At 46.2% G+C, this 19,926-nt stretch overlaps 1 protein-coding gene across 2 annotated transcripts in view; it reads left to right on the forward strand.

The window, feature by feature from the left end:
- LOC146210157 (uncharacterized) overlaps window positions 1–19,926 on the forward strand; it is a 158,078-nt gene that overhangs the window by 45,599 nt on the left and 92,553 nt on the right. For both annotated transcript variants that reach the window (XM_084608202.1, XM_084608205.1), the window contains exon 8: window positions 14,215–14,303. In XM_084608202.1, the coding sequence (XP_084464328.1) occupies window positions 14,215–14,303 (89 nt within the window). The remainder of the gene's footprint in view (window positions 1–14,214; window positions 14,304–19,926) is intronic.

The raw sequence follows: 19,926 nt of genomic DNA on the forward strand, positions 1-19,926 counted from the left end.
GAAGAATGGGGCTTTGAAAACCCACCCTCCAACAAAAGAAAGCTTCTCTACAAAGCAATGGTTGGGTCCCTCAGCCAACTGGGGGCAAGGCCGATAGGCACTTTCTCAGTCCTGAATCAGTGGCGTAGCCTGGTGGCAGAATTTGAACTAATTCCAAGATGGCCACCGTGGGACCCCCGCCTTAACTATTTTTGAAGTACCACAGCTAACAGATACTCATTAAAGTGTGTTCTGACTGGATGTCGATGTGCCATTTACCATCGACATAATTGCCCTTGAAAGAAGGAAATTGCCGGTGAATGGAATGCATGTTCTGGACGCTCCGAGACTAATGGACTTGCATCGCGACCTCCACAAAGTTAATGTGGCAGTTGTGGCGTGCGATCGTCATTCTCATGATTATGCAGTAATTAGTCTGCCCGTAACTACTGGTTAAGGAACCACTTTCTCATCTGCCCCGTTAGATTATGGTGCTTGTACTGGCAGGAATATCGCCTCGAGAATATTGTGCGTGCTCCTCATAGTCATGCAGTTTACACTCTGTCCGGCACCAGCGTGTTCGTGTAGTGCTTTCAACTGTGTCACACCACTTTGACACGAATCAGAAACTGCTGCGCTAACAGTGGAAAAACAGTTTTGGTAATGCCTGCATGTGTGTTTGGCAGTAAGGGGTGGGACGAATAACTGCATTCCGTGCAGCTTTGCTGATATTTTGCTCCAGCAATTATGGCTTTACGTCTTTAAGTCTTCCGAAACATACTTCACGTCTTCCGAAATGGTTGAACCACACGTCTAAAGTGTCAATCATTCAGCTTAACTCTCGGTGATGCCCAGCTTGAAAAAGGGATACGGAGGTGCTGGAAGTTATGAAGAATCTAACTTAGGGGGACTAACTTAGGGGGAAGCAGGGAAGAGAAACCTTCCGTTATGACACAGGTGGGCCTGGAGTCATTGGCGCCTTCCCAGGCATCAACAGTGAGGCAGGAGCAGCACCATAGACAGTTGGCGCTACTCCACTACCCGCGGATCTCCAGTCTTGACAGTCGTCCACCGCATCTGAGGATGTGATGGACTTCTTCACCCCCTCTGCCTAGGCAGAAAAACTACCTCAAGTGCAAAAAAAAAAAAAAAAAAAAAAAAAAAAAAAAAAAAAAAAAAAAAAAGAAAAAAACAGGGAGAAAATTTTTATAACAGGTCCCAAACACCCACCATCCTTATCCTCAAGGCCCCAAAATCGAATTTTTTCGGTCTCTTCATTTTCACGTTCCCGAGACCCTTCTGCATCGATCTGCAAATTTTGGCTTCAAAATTATGTGTATTTCGCGCATTATAATCGTTAATAGGGGCAGCTATGCGCACGCGGACCTTAATGAGAGGGTGGCAGGCATCGTAATTAGGCTTAATAAGCGGTATAATCTGAAGGTTGTACAGGCCTATGCACCTACATGTAGTTATGATGACCAGGCAGTTGAAAGCTGCTACGAAGGTGTAGAATCGGCAATGCGAAAAGTAAAGACGCAGTATACTGTACTAATGGGCGACTTCAATGCCAAGGTAGGGAAAAAGCAGGCAGGCGACAAGGCAGTAGGTGACTATGGCATTGGTTCTAGGAATAGCAGGGGGGAGTTACTAGTTGAGTTTGCAGAGCGCAGTAACTTACGAATCATGAATACCTTCTTCAGCAAACGGAAGAACCGGAAATGGACATGGAAAAGTCCGAACGGGGCGACTAAAAATGAAATCGACTTCATAATGTGTTCAACCCCCGCCATTATGCAAGATGTAGAGGTAATTGGGAAAGTGCGATGCAGTGATCACAGGATGGTGAGGTCCCGAATTAACCTAAATCTGAAGAAGGAACGCAACAGATTAGTAAGAAAGAAACCCATCAACGAATTAGCGGTGAGGGGTAGGGCAGAAGAGTTCAGGATCTCGCTACAGAATAGGTATTCAGCTCTAACCGAGGATGGCGACATTACCCTAGAAGCAAGGAACAATAATTTCAGAGATATCATTACTGAGTACGCGGTAGAGAGGATACCGGTAAGCTGTCATGGAGACGAAAGATTTGATTAAGAAACGCCAGAGTATGAAAGCTTCCAATCCAACAGACCAGTTCGAATTGGCCGAGATATCAAAGCTAGTCAATGAGCGCAAGGTGGCCGATAAAAGGAAGTATAACATGGACAAAATTGAGCATGCTGTAAAGAACGGGGGAAGCCTTAAAGCGGTAAACAAGAAATTGGGCTAGGCAAAAACAAGATATATGCGATAAGGGACAAGGTGGCCCACGTCATCACGAATATGGACACGATAGTCAAAGTAGCCGAGGAGTTCTATACAGATCTCTACAGCAGCCAAAGTAGTCAGGACCGTAATGAGATTGGCGGTAGGGAAAAACAGTCAGACGTTTCATCAGTGTCGAAGGACGAGATCAAGAAAGCATTAGAAACTATGAAAAGGGGGAAATCAGCTGGAGAGGATCAGATTACAGATTTGCCGAAGGACAGGGGGGATATCGTGCTAGAAAAACTGGCCACCCTGTATACGCAGTGCCTGGTGTCATCGACGGTACCGGAACCATGGAAGAATGCAAACATTATCCTCATTCATAAGAAAGGGGACTCTAAGGACCTTAAAAATTACAGACCAATCAGCTTACTGTCTGTTACATATAAGGTATTTACCAAGGTAATCACTAATAGAATCAGGATAACCTTAGACTGCAATCAAGCAAAGGATCAAGCAGGTTTTCGGAAACGATACTCTACTATCGATCATATCCATACCATCAACCAGGTGATAGTAAAATGCTCGGAATATAACCAGCCCTTATTCATAGCATGCATTGATTACGAAAAAGCATTTGACTCAGTTTAAACTTCGGCGGTGATGCAGGCATTGCGAAATCGGGGTCGGCGAGCCGTACGTGAAAGTGCTGGAAGATATATATAGTGGCACAGCAACCATAGTTCTGCATAAAGAAAGTAACAAAATTCCCCTAAAGACAGGTGTTAGGCAAGGAGACACGATCTGCCCAGTACTATTCACAGCTTGCTTAGAGGAAGTATTCAGAGACTTGGAATGAGAGCAGTTAGGAATAAGGGTAGATGGAGAATACCTCAGTAATCTGCGATTTGCTGATGACATTACCTTACCAAGTAACTCGGGGGATGAACTGCACATAATGATTGATGACCTAGACAGGAAAAGTAGAAAGGTAGACTTAAAAATCAATATGCAGAAGACTAAGGTAATGTTCAACAGCCTCGCGAAGGAACAGCAGTTTACGGTAGGTAGTGAAGCACTGGAAGTAGTAGGCGAATATTTCTACTTAGGACAGGTAGTAACCGCAGATCCCGACCATGAAAAGGAAATAACTAGAAGAATAAGAATGGATGGAGCGCATTTGGCAAGCACTCGCAGATTATGACTAGCAGCTTACCGGTATTGCTCAAGAGGAAGGTATACAACAGTTGCATCTTATCTGTACTCACCTATGGGGCTGAAGCGTGGAGGCTAACCAAGAGGGTTCTACTTAAGTTGAGGACAACTCGGAGGGCTATGGAACGAAAAATGGTCGGGGTAACATTAAGAGATAAGAAGCGTGCTGAGTGGGTCAGAGAAATACTCAAGTTACTGACATTCTAGTGGAAATTAAGAAGAAGAAATGGGCATGGGCAGGACATGTAGTGCGAAGAGAGGAAACCGATGGTCGCTTAGGGTAACAAACTGGATTCCAAGGGAAGGAAAGCGTAGCAGGGGGTGGCGGAAAGTTAGGTGGGCGGATGAGGTTAAGAAGTTCGCAGGAGTCAAGTGGATGCAGCTAACACAGAACCGGGTTAATTGGAGAAATATGGGAGAGGCCTTCGCCTTGCAGTGGGTATAGTCAGTCTGATGATGATGTACACATCTCACTGAGTGTAGCTTGCTATCGTTGGAATGTTCTCAGCGAGTCACACATTGCTGCCTGCAATGTTCGCTGAGGCTGCTTCGGCAGCGATAGTCTTGAAAACTATTCCATGGTGAGCTTTAAACCGGTGCAGCCACCCAATTGCCTGGGCTGAAATCGGGAAAGTCCGATAGAGAAGCAGTCTCTTGCCTTGGAAAGCATCAGCAGATCACTAATAGGAATGTTGCGAGGCCGGGCGTCAGCAAACAATTTAAACAACACATCTTCAACATCCGCATAGGTCGCTTTTTGAAGGCGCTTTCTCGTCAGGTCAGCATTTATGCTTGCATTTAAAATCTTATCCTTGCCTTTGGCAATTGTCGAAATGTCGACTTGACAGACCGTATTTCTTTACCAAGTCGCAGTTCTTTGTTCCTTGACCAAGTTCAATAGCTTTCCAATAGCTGACCAAGTTCAATAGCAAAGAATAACTTTCTTTCTTGTGACAGCTTTTCTTTTCGCGGTCGATGTGGACCCAAAGCATAGTCTGCCATCACGCTCGGTGGATTTGCAGCCCTTGCAATTGGATTGTCCGCAAAACTCTAAAGACGCAATGATGAGAGCAATGTAACAACTGTACAAAGGAGCAGTGTGTCAACTGTGGGCTGCCTGCTAACGGTAGCAGCACACAAGGCTCTGATTGGAGAATCGACGCATGCCACGTGATTATCTGGGCAACCTCACCATACCACGTGGCAATGCCGAAGCACATGTCGGCGCTTGGTAGGAATGCGTTCTAGTTCCAGTGCTCCGTTTTTGTTTCTTTTGGAGTGCCTGTTTTGTTTTGTTTTTCTCGAAATGGAGAGGTGGGTCCGAGAGTAAATTAACGAGGGCAGGGGTGGCGTTGGGGGGGGGGGTTCGCTGCGCCTGTCGCACCGGTGGTAAGGGTTAATTTTTCGACAACAGGGTCGATTTTACTGCACCTTTGCTTTTGCTATAACCGGGTTGAGCTGCCACGGTTGTTCGTTTTATCGGAGACGCAGCGCCATTGCCGTAATATATACAGTCGAACCTGGATATATCGAACTCGAAGGGGATCGTGAAATACCGTATTTACACGATTGTAAGTCGACCTGTTTTTTCAAATTTCAAAATCCGAAGTTGGGGGGTCGACTTAGACAACTTAGAATCGTATGCGTTGCCAATAAAAGTATGAAAAACGATATATCGCGGACGCTGCGGCGGGGTTACAAGTTTGTGTTTACTACAAGACTGTAGGCGTTGCATTCAGCAATTCCGCACGCTTCTATAACAGGCTTTTTCATTTTTTTTTTTTTTACTTTCACTCCACGCATCATGTTCATAAATCCCCCCTATCTATACCGTAACGTATGCCGCACTCACGGGTCGATAGTTGATGGAAGGGCCGCTGTTCCAATAAGCGGAGGCTGCGGTGGCTCTTCCGGGAGTGTCGATGGTTGACGGAAGAGCCGGCTGATCACGTGGTGTTGAACAACGAATTGGGCATCGTTCCTTGTTCTTTGGTTCTTCGTGTTTCTGAATTCATTGCCGGCCACAGGCTGCATCGTCATGAGTTCTCTTGCTCCGAAAAGCATGCGGCGCTCTTTCAAGGCAGCTTTCAAGAGGATGGTGATAATTTATGCAGAAGAGACTAACAACTGCGCGGCGGGCCGAAAATTCGACGTATCCGAACGAGGGGTGCGGGAGTGGCGACGGCAGAAAGACAAGATTTTCAGCTGCGATGCTAAGCGAAGAGGTTTCCGCGGGCCGAAGTCGGGACGTTTTCCGGAGCTGGAGACCAAGCTTGCGGCTTATGTTACTGAGATACGGGATCGGTCCCTTCCAGTGACATGCGAAATGGTCACGCAGCAAGCCCGTGTACTCGCTGCGGAAGCAGGGATTCCGAGGATCAACTTCAAATCCAGCAGGGCATGGGCATCGAAATTCATGAAGAGGGCTGGCTTTTCTCTTCGTCGTCGTACAAGCGTGTGCCAGAAGCTGCCTGCCGCATACGAAGAGAAAGTTCTTGCTTTCCATAGGCACTTTCTCAAACTTCGAGACTCTCGACAGTACTTGCTCAGCCAGATTGGATATGCTGATCAAACCCCCGTGTACTTTGATATGACGGACAACACGACGGTAAACACGAAGGGAGCCGGCCAGGTGAAACTCCTCACAACAGGAAATGAGAAGCTGTGGTTCACCGTCACGTTGTCGTGTTTGGCGGATGGCACGAAGCTCCGTCCATACATCGTCTTTAAAAGAAAGACAATGCCATCAGAAGCGTTCCCGAAAGGTGTTGTTGTGCGCGTGAACGAGAAAGGTTACATGACCGACGACATGGTGGTGGAGTGGTACCGTCTGGTGTGGCTTCTGAGGCCGGGGGCATCACTTAGAAGTCCCAACCTTCTTGTGCTTGATTCATTCAGAGGCCATCTTACCGACAAGGTGAAGGCCGAGCTGTGGAAGGAGCACACAGACATGCTTGTGATTCCCGGCGGTTTGACGGGGCAGCTGCAACCCCTAGACGTCGGCGTGAACAAGCCCTTCAAGGATTTGCTACGCCGTGAATATAACAAGTGGCTGGCAGCGGAAGGCCGCGAACTTACGCCAACTGGGCGCGTCAAAAGAGCCTCTCTTGTGGTCGTGTGCGGGTGGGTGCTTTCGGCATGGGCGGCTGTACCACGCGATGTCGTAATGTGGTCATTTGCGAAGTGTGGAATTTCACACGAAGACGATGTGCTGTGGGACCGCAGCAGCGATGATGACAACACCACATCCAGTGAGGACGATTACAGCAGTGAGGATGAGTAGTTCGCTACTAGACAATGAAATAAATTTTCGTTTTGTAACGCTAGTATGCCTTTTTTTTTTTTTTTTTTTCGGACTTCCCGATTTGGGGGGGGGGGTCGACTTACATTCAAGTCGACTTACAATCGTGTAAATACCGTAGTTCGATATATAGATAATACGATATACAGAAATCGGCTTGTGACGGCACTTACGATGCGAAAAAACGATACCGTATTTGTCGCGTAATGAACCCGCCCTCCACTTTTGCACCTGAGAATTTGAAAAAAAAAAAAATGCGTAAAGGCCAGCTCGCTCACATGCAAGTGATTGAGCGATCTCAGCGACGAGCGGCAGCGACGGAGCGAAAAATTTCAAATTTGTTGGAACTGCGTTTCTCTCGCCGCTCGAGCCACCACGGCAGCTCAAAACAAGGTTTCTGTGTCACCGTGGCAGAAATCGCGAGTGTTTTCGCTTGCATGTCGAGGCGCGCATCACTCCGTTTCGGTGGTCTCATCCACAGCTCATTTCTTGGCAGCGTGCCAACATGCTGCGCAGCGATAGCGTCGGGGCGCGTTTATCTTTTGATAGCTCCTGCGGTGGCGGGGAGCGAACATGGCAGAGTGCCCGTGACGGCTTGATTGCACAAGCCACGCCGCGCTTCGGGCGGGCGTCATGATCGCAGCAGCTGACCGTGTGCTTTCGTTGATTCATACATGCAGGATAAACGACTCCCGCAAAAAAAAAAAAAATAAACAAACAAAAAATCTGCCACCGTTTAACGTCCAAACAGCACAACGATAAGAGAGGATGACTCAAAAAAAAAAAAAAAAAAAAAAAAAAAAAAAAAAAAGCAAAGCGGCATAGCCACGTCAGCCGCCGCGCTCAGAGGGTTCGCAACACACGCTGGAGAAAGCGTCCGACGTCTGTCTGAAAACTGGCTGAGCTGGCATGACGCATGCATAGCGCGTGCTGAAGGAGAGAGATAGCTCTGCAAAGGAATGGGCACACCCACGCACATGGCTTGCAAATGTCGTGTTGGCGCGCGGGAAACGATAACTGCAGATGCGCGCGCCTTTGGGGAATGGGCGCGGCGCTGCCCAGACCAGCCGTTGCCGAACTGTCCCTTCTCATTCCTTCCGCGCATGGCTCGAAAACGACACGCGGCAAACGGCCAAGGGTGATGCGATTGTTTTTGGGGAAGACACACTTTCCAGTGCGTGGTGCGGAGATCGATATATCGAACGACCGGTGAAATTAAGTTCGATATATGACGCGGCTTCCCTATACTCTTATATGGGATTTTCAGGGGGACATTCCGTGAGTTCGATATAACCAAAGTTCAATATATCCAGGTTCAATATAACCGGGTTCGACTGTATTGTGACGGTAGCTCCACCCTTGTTCATAATAGTGGAGCGTTGATTATAACTGCGGATGTTGTAAGTAGACTCAACTGTACTGGATATGCTCCCTGATATTGCATGCAGACCTGACCCAATGCAGCCTTGGTACAACTTCCCTGGTGTGACCTCACGTTAGCACTTTCTTAACGCACAAACGTCACATAAAGGCATTATTCTTGGCAATAAATGAGAAATACACACAGCACCTTATACAAATGGTTCCAAAACAAAACTTGCCAGCGCTGTAGTAGAAGACATCTGAGCGTAGTGACCCCTCCCCCCGTTCCTTTACTCTCGGACCCACCTCTCCATTTCGAGAAAAAAAAAAAAAAAAAAGGCTGAGTGAATTATGTGGAAGGCTGGTCTGGACGAGTCTTCAGCTGGAGTGAAGATTGCTGGGAAACGTATCAACAACCTTAGATATGCGGATGATACCGCTTTAATGGTAGAAAGTGAAGTGGAACTGAAGACACTTCTGATGTGCTTACAAGAAGAGAGTGAGAAGTTTGGGCTTAAACTGAACATTAAAAAGACAAAGATCATGGCGTCCTGCCCCATCAAGTCCTGGAGCATCAAGGGACAAGAAGTGGAAGCTGTGACAGATTTTCTCTTCTTGGGCTCCAAGATTACCCCGAAAGGAGACTGCAGCCATGAAATTAGGAGACGTCTGCTTCTGGGAAAGAGAGCCATGGCTAGCCTTGACCGCCTAGTGAAGAGCAGAGACATTAGACAAGATCCGTGTAACTCGTGCTATGGTCTTTCCAGTTGTGATGTATGGGTGCGAGAGTTGAACTGTGAAGAAGGCTGACCGCCAAAGAATTGACGTGTTTGAATTGTGGTGCTGGCGGAAAGTTCCTTGGACTGTCAGAAGATCAAATCAGTCGATATTGTCGACCATAAACCCTGACTGCTCATTGGAGGGTCAAATTCTAAAGTTAAAGCTCAGCTACTTTGGTCATCTGATGAGAAGAGAGGAGTCGCTGGAGAAAGATTTGATGTTGGGAAAGGTTGAGGGTCACCGGAGAAGAGGTAGGCAGCGAACGCGATGGTTAGATGGCATCCTCGAGGCGTTGCAGATGAAGTTATGTGATGTTGGGAAGATAATAAGAGACCGGAAAGCGTGGCGTGATATGGTCCATAGGGTCACGAAGAGTCGGACACGACTGAACGACTGAACTGAACTGAACTGAAGTAGAAGACAAACAGTAAAAGTTGGTAAGGTTGCCTCTGTATTTATTGCCAAATGCTGCACCATATCCTAGCAGTAGAAAATATAGTCAAAAACAACATTGAAAACAGTATAGATTCCCTCGGCACGTTTGCATCGCTACATCCCAAAAATGCAACAGAACATCTAACGTAGTAATTGCAAATACACAAAGACAGCATTACATTCTGCTGGGTACCAAGCTACATTGGAATCAGTGGAGACAAGAGGGCCGATGAGAGAGAACAGTTTGGCAATGGGTGGCTAGAGCAGCGCCGTGCCCTTTCCCAAAAGTATGCGCATCTGTGGTGATCGTTTTATTTATTTAGTTATACAGTACTGCAGGCCTCGTTTTGGTCCAGGCAGGAGAGGCATACAAAGTACAGAATTATTACATTAGCAGACGTAAGAACAAAAGGACCAAATTAATAGTGTCCACAATAGCAATGCAGCCTACCGGCTTTGATAACAAAATGGGTAAAAAGAACACTCGGTTTTATAACCAAACAATTCCCAAAACAAAAAAGTGAAGAGTAAACGTACAAATGAACCATCAGTACAGTTTAAGCAGTGAGAAGGAAATATAACACAAAGATCAATTTGAGTATTTACTAATTCACAAGAAAATGAAATCAGTAATTCAAATGGTCAATGGAATCAATACTGTTTAGTAGCGACTGAGGTAAATTATTCCAATCATTCATAGTGCGTTGGAAAAACGAATATTTAAAAATGTTAGTTCTGGCATTATAGGGAGTCAGAGAGTCAGCCTGACGATGACGTGTTCGGCGTGCTGCCATTGGCGTTACATAAGGCTCGGGAATGAGGGTGAGGAGATTATTTTTAAGAAGAAAAGGAAATTTCAGCCGTTGTATTTTTCTTCTAATTTCCAATGTCTGAATGCCATGTTGTCTCATTATTTCTGTCGGGGAATCAGTCATACGGTATTTCGAAAAAATAAATCTGATTGCTTTACGCTGTATTCTTTCTAGTGAATCAATGTTCGTTTTTGTCTAAGGGTATGCAGGCATACTCCAGTTTTGGTCTTATTTTTGATGTGTAGGCTAAAAGTTTAGTTTCAGCGGGAGCTTGTTTTAGTTTATGACGTAGAAGACGGAGTTTACAGAAAGCTGAGTCACATACGTTCGGAATGTGAATGTTCCATTTCAGGTTATGAGTTATTGTGACGCCAAGATATTTGCTTTAACAGGAGCTGTTGGCGGGCTAGTTGGTGAATGTCTACTGTAGTCATGGTGAAATTGCGCAAAAAACACGACACAAAAGTAAGAGGGACACGTAGCACGGGACGAGCGCAAACTACCAACTCTTTATTGAAGGAAAAGGGAACACATTTATATACTCTCGGCCACTCAAGCGTTCATAGCTCAATCGCTTTCCACCCCTCCGCCATCAGAATTCATGAATGACATGGCTCAGCACGTATGACTAAACATCTTGAAACAAGGTTAACTAAAGATAACTGATAAGAACCTTAGCAAACGCAGTCAGTCAATCATAGCAAGGCAGAGTCACGTACTCGAAGCCAAAGCAGTCAAAGGAAACAGAGTCAGGTATGTGAAGCAAAGGCAGTCAATCGCTCGTAGCAAAAGCAGAGTCATGTATGCGTAGCAAAAGAAGTCAAAAACAAACAAACAAAAACTTAACAACAAGAACGAACAGGGCAAAAGTTAACGAACAACCTGTATCAATAGCAGTCAGTCACTCGTAACAAAGGCCGTGTCCTCTATGCGAAGCAAGGCAATCAAAATCTAAAACATTAGACAATGTAAAATAAAACTGATTACTTTATCACCTAAGACAGGTCGTCAAAGCAAGTAACAATCAGGAGGGTTGTGCAAGAAAGCCAACCAAGAAAGTAGAAAGAAGGCTTGTGAAAAGAAACACCGAAAGAAATTTGTGAACTGTTGTTGTGGTGTTGTTTACAAGATTCCACTCTCATGCGGCCGATTTTACATCGGGAAAACTGGACGGTGCGTTAATGATAGACTGCGCGAACACGCCAAAGACATACAAAACCAGTCATGCCGAAATAACATAGTCACCCATTCCATCGCTTTCAAGGACTGTGAGGCGTTTTTGAACCAAACCACAATTATCGCCAAATATAAAGATTTGACCTCACGCCTCATATCTGAGGCTTTTCACATTCACGAACTTGGTGACACGTGTGTCAGCCAACCGTCCGTTGCTCTATTCCCACAAGAGCTCGCGTATCTCAATTGCGGACGGTTTTGATCATTGCTATGTGATATCAGGACCACGATTGTGTCGCAAATTGGTTTTTTCTTATGCGCTTTGGCTGTCTGCTATATATTGCTCCTTGTGTCGCAATAAACCATTTGGTTGTTAGTCAGCTCATGTGTCTGTCTCACCTTCCTACACGTCCCGTCCATTTGAGCTATTCCTTCCTTCCATTCAACATGAACCAACCAGCCCGACAAAGCCCTCTTCTTGAATTCCCAATGGTGTTGGTCATCCTAGCAGCCTGGCCAATCATCCTATCCTCGTCGCCACTTGTTATATCCGGACGCCAGGCCAATTAACAGGGAGCTTTATTACGAGGTGCATGCTCGCAGCCTCAAACCAACAACACGTACTGGGAGAATGCGCGCTGTCTTATACCTGCGCGAGCTGACGACGCATGTGCAGATAGATATGATGAATGCGATAAGCCATGACAATATATAGCAAGCGTTCTTCTCGTGATACAACACGCTATAACACACTCTGGCCGGGGAATTTCGCGAATTCATATGATCTCGAAATTCGTATCACCGAGATTTTACTGTAGGTTGACTGGGGGTTGAAACCACCTAACAAAAGGCCCAACAACCACTGGTTGAACATAGCATGACCAATGGCATATAGAATAAACAGACTATGCTATAGATATGGATTTGGCTATGCCTTTTGTTGGCTCCTTATCGGCTTGACAAGCATCGATGACAATGGGGATGGCGAACTACATGGGGGGCCTGAACATTGCCTTGTAGCCCCCTCCCCAAAAGAAAAATTTGCAGATAACCTACACCTCCTCTTTTTTAACACCTTTTTTCCCCAAATTTTGGTGCGGGTTATATGCGAGTAAATACTGTAAATGGGACCGAACAGTTTGGAGTGGCAGCCTGCACCGTCCTGGCTTTTTTTTAGGTGCTGTATAGAAACGCCTAGTCCTGGTTTTAGTGCTAAGCAGTGCTGAATGGCAGTGCTGAGGTGCTCCCCCATGCTTTGGCAGCCCCGACTGCAGGCAGCAGTGCTCATCACTCCGCTTGTCAGTGGCGTGTGTTCTGCAGCTGGACCTTGGAGCGGCATGACTGTGCTCTGCCATTTCTCTGAGTGGTGTTCAGTTCAGTTCAGGCGTTCAGTCGTGTCCGACTCTTCGTGACCCTATGGACCATGTCACGCCACGCTTTCCGGTCTCTCACTATCTTCTTAACATCACATAGCTTCATCTGCAATGCCTCGAGGATGCCATCTAACCATCGCGTTCGCTGCCTACCCCTTCTCCGGCGACCCTCAACCTTTCCCAACATCAAATCTTTCTCCAGCGACTCCTCTCTTCTCATTAGATGACCAAAGTAGCTGAGCTTTAACTTTAGAATTTGACCCTCCAATGAGCAGTCAGGGTTTATGGTCGACAATATCGACTAATTTGATCTTCTGGCAGTCCAAGGAACTCTCAAGAGTCTTCGCCAGCACCACAATTCAAACGCGTCAATTCTTCGGCGGTCAGCCTTTTTCACAGTCCAACTCTCGCATCCATACATCACAACTGGAAAGACCATAGCACGAGTTATACGGATCTTGGTTGGCAGACTAATGTCTCTGCTCTTTACTAGGCGGTCAAGGCTAACCATTGCTCTCTTTCCCAGAAGCAGGCGTCTCCTAATTTCATGGCTGCAGTCTCCTTCCGATGTAATCTTGGCGCCCAAGAACAGAAAATCTGTCACAGCTTCCACTTCTTGTCCATTGATGCTCCAGGACTTGATAGGGCAAGACGCCATGATCTTCGTCTTTTTAATGTTCAGTTTAAGCCCAAACTTCTCACTCTCTTCTTGTACGCGCATCAGAAGTCTCTTGAGTTCCACTTCACTTTCTGCCATTAAAGTGGTATCATCCGCATATCTAAGGTTGTTGATACGTTTTCCAGCAATCTTCACTCCAGCTGAAGACTCGTCCAGACCGGCCTTCCTCATGATGCACTCTGCATATAGGTTAAATAGGCAGGGCGACAGTATGCAGCCTTGCCTCACCCCTTCCTCAATCGAAAACCAATCAGTAAGACCATGCCCAGTTCTGACTGTGGCCTCTTGCCCTTCATACAGGTTCCTGAGGAGACAGATGAGGTGAATTGGAACTCCCATCTCTTGGAGAGCTTGCCACAATCTGCTGTGATCTATGCAGTCAAATGCTTTCGCATAATCAATAAAGCAGAAGTAAATGGGTTTCTGGAACTCTCTTGCTTTTTCCATGATCCAGCGAAGGTTGGCAATTTGGTCTCTAGTTCCTCTGCCCTTGCGAAACCCAGCTTGCACGTCCGGAAGCTCCCGATCCACATACTGCTGCAGCCTACCTTGCAGGATTTTTAACATCACCTTGCTAGCATGCGAAATAAGCGCGATCGGGCGGTAGTTGGAACATGGTCTAATTGTCCTGCCCTATGAACTTAGCAAAATCTGGCATACAAAGCTCTTGATTTAAAATACATTTAAATGAGGACCGTCTGCAACTTACTCTGTGTCCTAGATACACAGCTCTTGCTCTGTAGCTAGGTTCAGAAGGGTTGCAAATTTTCTTTTTGCTGTCTTTGGTTAATGTGGCTCCTGATGATTTTCAATAGATGAAGCTTTACAGACTGTCTGTTTTGCCCCTTGCAGGCCCCAAGGCGTCTTCTCCTCCGTACTCCTCCCCACTCAAGTGCTACGTGTGCAACCTCACCTTCTACTCCACCCGGGAGCACAACGAGGTACGCTCTATGCATGCTGCATTGTGTTAGAGCCAAACTGGGATAATTGGGATCCAGTCCCATGTATTCGGTAGGGTATGCTTGTTCTTAACGCACCCGGTTAAGACCCCATTTTCCAGGAAATTTGATGTGGGCATTGTAGGTGTGGTGAGTGCAAAGCCATGTCTCGCGTACTTGGCATATCATTGATATTAGTTAACTGACATGGCCGACCTTGCTGTTTGTACCGCCCGGTTAAAGTGTCGCGGGGCCTTTCACCTAAGGCTTAAATTCTGACGAGCACGTGTGAGATACAATTAGCCCTTTCACTGTTGGATGTTTCTGTCCGTGACACGGTTTCAGGATAACAGGGAATGAACATATCGACTCATTTTTATTATGGAAGAGCACTGAAAGAGCGGGAAGAGCACCAATGTTATCGGGGTCGGGCCACATCAGCCTGGCCAAGACTGCTTGGTGTCAGAAAAATAAATGCTGGAGTACCGTATTTACTCGCATAATGCTCGCACCCGTGTAATGCTCGCACCGCCAACATTGGGCGTCGAAAATCGGAATTTTTTTTCCTCGCATAATCCTCGCACCACCAATATATTACCACCGCGAGAGTCGTCTGCTAGTAGTAACAAGCGCCATCTTTGGAGTGCCGCTGAACCGGGCTGGCCCCATTGTGTTCACGTGCTACCAGGTGGCGATAGCGTGCTCGGGTAGATCATCATCATCATCGGTTATCCACGGTGCTTCGTAGGGTGCGTTCCAATTCTTAGACGTCTAGCCTACAGGTTCGCGTATTGGAACGCGCCTACCTGTTTACGCCTAGCGTCACTTCGCGGCATAACGGTTGAACTAAACCGTTTTAACAACTATTATAACGCTGTTTTCTTTAAAGATTTATGACAATACAGGTAAAAATCTCGTTTTTAACGGTTCGCCGATTTTGTGCAGCAACAATATTACATGTGTAATCGCCACAACGTAGATAGACTATTAATAGGTTAACTTGTAGCAGACCTACTTCTCACGCAATGAGCCCTATCACGAATTGACGGAAGAGAACGTTGGTCCGTTTTTCCTTTTTTATTACTGATGCTGAAGTGTACATGCTTCTCAGATGTCTCATTCACACAGCTGTAAGAATGAAAACATGCAAAATACTGTAAACTTGAGGGGATTACGGATGAAAGGTGATAACCGGCTACAGCAAACGAAAAACTGTGCCGTTACACCTGCTGTCTGTAGTCACTAGACGAGGAAACCAAAGAAAACAACTCGTTTTAATAATGTACAGGCACAAAAAAATCAATGCGCAACAAGTCGGCATCGTCAGGCGAGTTCGTTCTTCCGAGATTAACTGAAAATCCGCGGAAGTTTGCCACGGCTACTACAGCAAGATAGAAACACACACGTGCGCCGTACAGCAGCCGTCCTGACTCTCGGCGAGGTGTCCAGAAAGTGACGAGTTCGTCGATAAAATCACGACTGAAGAAACTCGTCAAGTTAAAAAAGACCAACAGCATCCAACGCAGCTTTCCTCTTAAGCGCGGTAAAAGAATCTGCAGTGCTATGATTCTCACGACCATAAAGACAGCTACATTAGCCTCTAGCTAGCGCATACATTGACGTAACAACTCACGTTTGAAAGATCGTTCATATGCATATACTCCGGCGTTCGCAAAGAGCACGACCACCGTACAACTACTGCAACAACCGCACGCACGACTCGCTCAGCGCGAAACGCGCTCTGTCCGCCATGTTTAGACAGCAAAGTAGTCTGCATCGATGTTGACTTCGGCGAAGCCGTCTTCGCGAGACTGCTTCGCGAGAATTGGAACGCGTCCCAAGATGGCGGCTGCTCGCGTAGCCGTCTAAGTAGACGTCTACGAGGGGGTATTGGAACGCACCCGTAGTCTCCGCCATTTTGCGAGTGGTCTCCACGTCTCGTTGCGATTGTTCCTTTGTTCTGTCTGTGTTACTTGCTTTGGTTTGGTTTGTGTGCTTAATGTCTCAAAGTGACTCAGGCTATGAGAGACGTCGTAGTGGAGGACTCCAGAAATTTCTACCACGTGGGGTTCTTTAATGTGCACTGACATCGCACGGCACTTGCTTTGTTCCACCATCTATCATGTTCTTGGTGCCGCATCACGGTGGGGCGGTACGCAAGTTACACAGCTGCTTGTAATCTGAAAGTTTTCGAGTACGGGCTACAGCATAGCAACCGCGCTGCCAGCAGGCACTTCGATGTCAACGAGTATGGAGACAGCGATTGCAGTGTGATACGGACTCGGATCAAGTCTCTGATCAAACGTAGAACTGTATGGTGAGCATTATACCACGGAATGCAGAGAGTGATGATGAGGCTGCGTGTGGTAAATAAAGTGCTTTAGCAATTTGTGCTTTTGGCGACCCCGTACTTTTATAACAAGGGTAAGTTCTGCTTGAAAGTACGCGTTTTTCCTTCAGGTGGATATTAATTCAAATTTAACACTGACTGCTTTCATAACGGCCTGCTAGTGAAATCAGCCTATTGAAACCAGCTGCAAGCACCAATACAATGTTTGTACGGGCGCTTTCGTGCGCCAAGGTGCTTCGAAAGATAACCATATTCTAGCGCGTAATAACATTTAACAGGTCGTATAATGTTTTGGTCATATTTATACTAGCTGACCTAAGAATCCCGATTTGCATCTATTTAAATTTGCTTTTAGCGCTCCAAAACATTTGCTCGAAAATTTTCTCCGCATAATTATCGCACCCCCCAACTTAGCATCAATTTTCCGCGAAAAAAAAGTGCCAGTATTATGCGAGTAAGTACCGTACTGTTTCTTATGCACTGGTCACAGCTTGTCAACTGCCGCCTCAGTGCAAGCAGGAAAACATGCGGCGTATGGCACTGGATTTCTTCATGAGGAGACGCGGGTCGAAAAAAAAAATTGCACTTTTGACTGTTTGATTAACATTGATCTTTCTCTTTCACATATAAAAGAAATCAGAGCCAAAGACGATCGGGAAATTGTTTAAAAACTCTGTTGAAGCACTCAAGGTGGCTGGAGAAGGGGTAGATATGACCCATTTTCAAGCGCGTGATGCATCAAATCGCGGTATCTCGTGCCATTGGACCGTTTAAGACCATAGACCTATGCTTTTTCTCCCTAAAACCGGCTTTGCCGCTTCACAAACCTCCAGCAAGTAATAAAAAGGTTCGTTGATTTCACCTGCACTACGTGAACTGGTTCACGGGGTGCTGCACTTTGCCATTCGTTCCAGCAATGCAACATGGCGCTCTCTGCACCGCACCGTTTGTTTCAAAAAGTGCAGACGTTGTACAAGTTGAGTTCATGAAAAGTTGAGCAAAGCTGTTCTCCTCCTCAGCGGTCAGTGCCGAAATGGTGCAGCTGCAGCCGCCATATGAAAGGAGACGACAGCCTTCGTGACCATGGCTTGCATGTTGTGATAAACAGTGAAGCGACCCTAGTTATTCCACTCGTCAACAAGAAAGGTGCCCGTGTTCGCCAATTAACGGCTACGCATACTTCAAACCCTGTCCAACAAGTAAGCACGTGCATGCGTTATGGTTCATGCTGACTTCAAACGTGATCGAAGTTGTTTGCACTTCGTGCCAGCTGCTGCATGGTGCACATGTATCAAGTCTTGTTCGTGTCAACGCTTCACTGCGATGTGCTATTTGAAAATTGATCTTATTCGGTATGTTGGCGCTGGTTGATGCGAGTGGCAATATAAAACAGATGCTTGGGCAAGTTGGTAACTCATTTTGACCGGAACAGCGCGCACTAAGACACAGACTCTTCGTGTCTCTCTTCTTGTCTGTGTCTTAGTGCGCGCTGTTCCGGTCAAAATGGCAATATAATTCACAGCTAGCCACATGCGGTCGGCTTTTGTACATATATGCATCGCATATCCATGAATGAATGAATACTATCGCCTGTGTATATGCCGCTCAGATCAACAGCATCAATCATCCCAAACATGAAGGTTTTCAAATAGTACAATGCATTAAGGGGGGACACAGGTCTTTCGCACCCAAAAATTGCAAAAAAATGACTTTTTAGAAATGTGATTTTCGAAATCAGTAGCTCTTTATCTACTGCTAAGCTTTTCATCTCGGAGATCAGTGTTTTAGTCACAGTGCCAATTTATATAATCGATGTTGCCTGAATTTGGGCCAAAAACGGCCCACTAAACAACTATTTTTCGCTAAGCGTAGCTCCCATTTCATGCGTGGCACCGTAGCCATCTTGGTCTCATTCGAAAGAGCCGCCTTTCGTCTTCAAATTGCCACCTCTGCTGTGTGCATTCACCCATCGGTTGCATAAAAAATAACAAAAAAGAAAGCATGGCATTCGCAATCCTATTGACTTTCGGGGTGCACGTGATGGTAGGGTGTCACCGCATTGGTGGAGCTGGCTGGCAGCGTCTGCTTGGTGTGCCCGAGCCGCGGGGAGACGCCGGAGACGTGACGCTGGCCACGCTTGGTTCCAAACCTCAAGGTGCATTTCGGCAAGAATTTGGGAAAATGAGAAACATGTTGACCGATCATCTCAAGTGATGCCCTACCCCGGCTGTGTGCACTCAGGCCGACGAAAGTTGTGTACCGAACGATTGAGCATACGAGCCTGAAGTAGGCCTATAGTGTTCCCCAGCACGGGAGACCGCAACACAGTTATATTGCAGGCCGCAGATGGGCAGAAAGACGAGCTCAAAAGAGAAAAAGCAACTCCAGCAACAAAGTGGTAGTCTCATTGCTTTTGTGATGATGACAGTCCACTTGGCGAGTTCACGTGTAAACAATTTGCCGAGACAGCAATATTCGCGTTGAATAAGAAATCGCCGTCACTCTTATTCTCCAGTGCCGTTTTCATAGAGCTTGCTACGTGTTTGCGCCGATCGGATCAGTCCTTAGTGAATGCGCTTGCTTCCTGCGCAATTCAGAGCACTCCATCCTTCCTGTTGTTTGTTATTTCACATTAAGCAGAAAACACCACATGAACAGATTTTGCAAGAATTTCTAGCTCTTAAAGAAGAATATGACAATTGCACACAATTTTACACGGATGGCTCTAAGACAACACAAAACACATTGGTAGTGCAGTAGTACAAGAAAAATGGAAAGAACGATTAGACGACCTCAGTGTGGAAGTGTTTTCACTGCTGAATGTTACGCGCTTGCTGTGGCTGTGAGAAAAATACTGAACGAGAACATCACAAATAGTATTGTTTACACAGACTTCTTAAGTGTCCTCACAGCCCTTCACCACAAAAATGCAGTTGCACCACTACTTGGGGACATCATACACAATTTTTTTGGGTCCCGAGTCATGTCTGCATTCGAGGCAAACGAGAGAGCAGACTTTTGTGCTGCCCAAGCCTATGAAAAACAAATAAGGAACTTAAATATGCTGTACATAGACTGTATGATGCACAATAGATTAAAGGAAGAATGGCAGTCGTCATGGGGTAAGGAGGTAAATAATAAGATGCTGTTGGTGAAGTCAACTTTAGGGGAATGGAAATTATGTCATCATCAGGAGCGCTTCATAGAAGTGATGTTATGCCGTCTCCGCATTGGACATACTCACATGACACAACTTTTTGTTGAGAAAAGAAAACG

The sequence above is a fragment of the Amblyomma maculatum genome, chromosome 1 (assembly GCF_055883805.1).
Source record: "Amblyomma maculatum isolate TAMU_Amacu chromosome 1, ASM5588380v1, whole genome shotgun sequence".
Classification (NCBI taxonomy): domain Eukaryota; kingdom Metazoa; phylum Arthropoda; class Arachnida; order Ixodida; family Ixodidae; genus Amblyomma; species Amblyomma maculatum.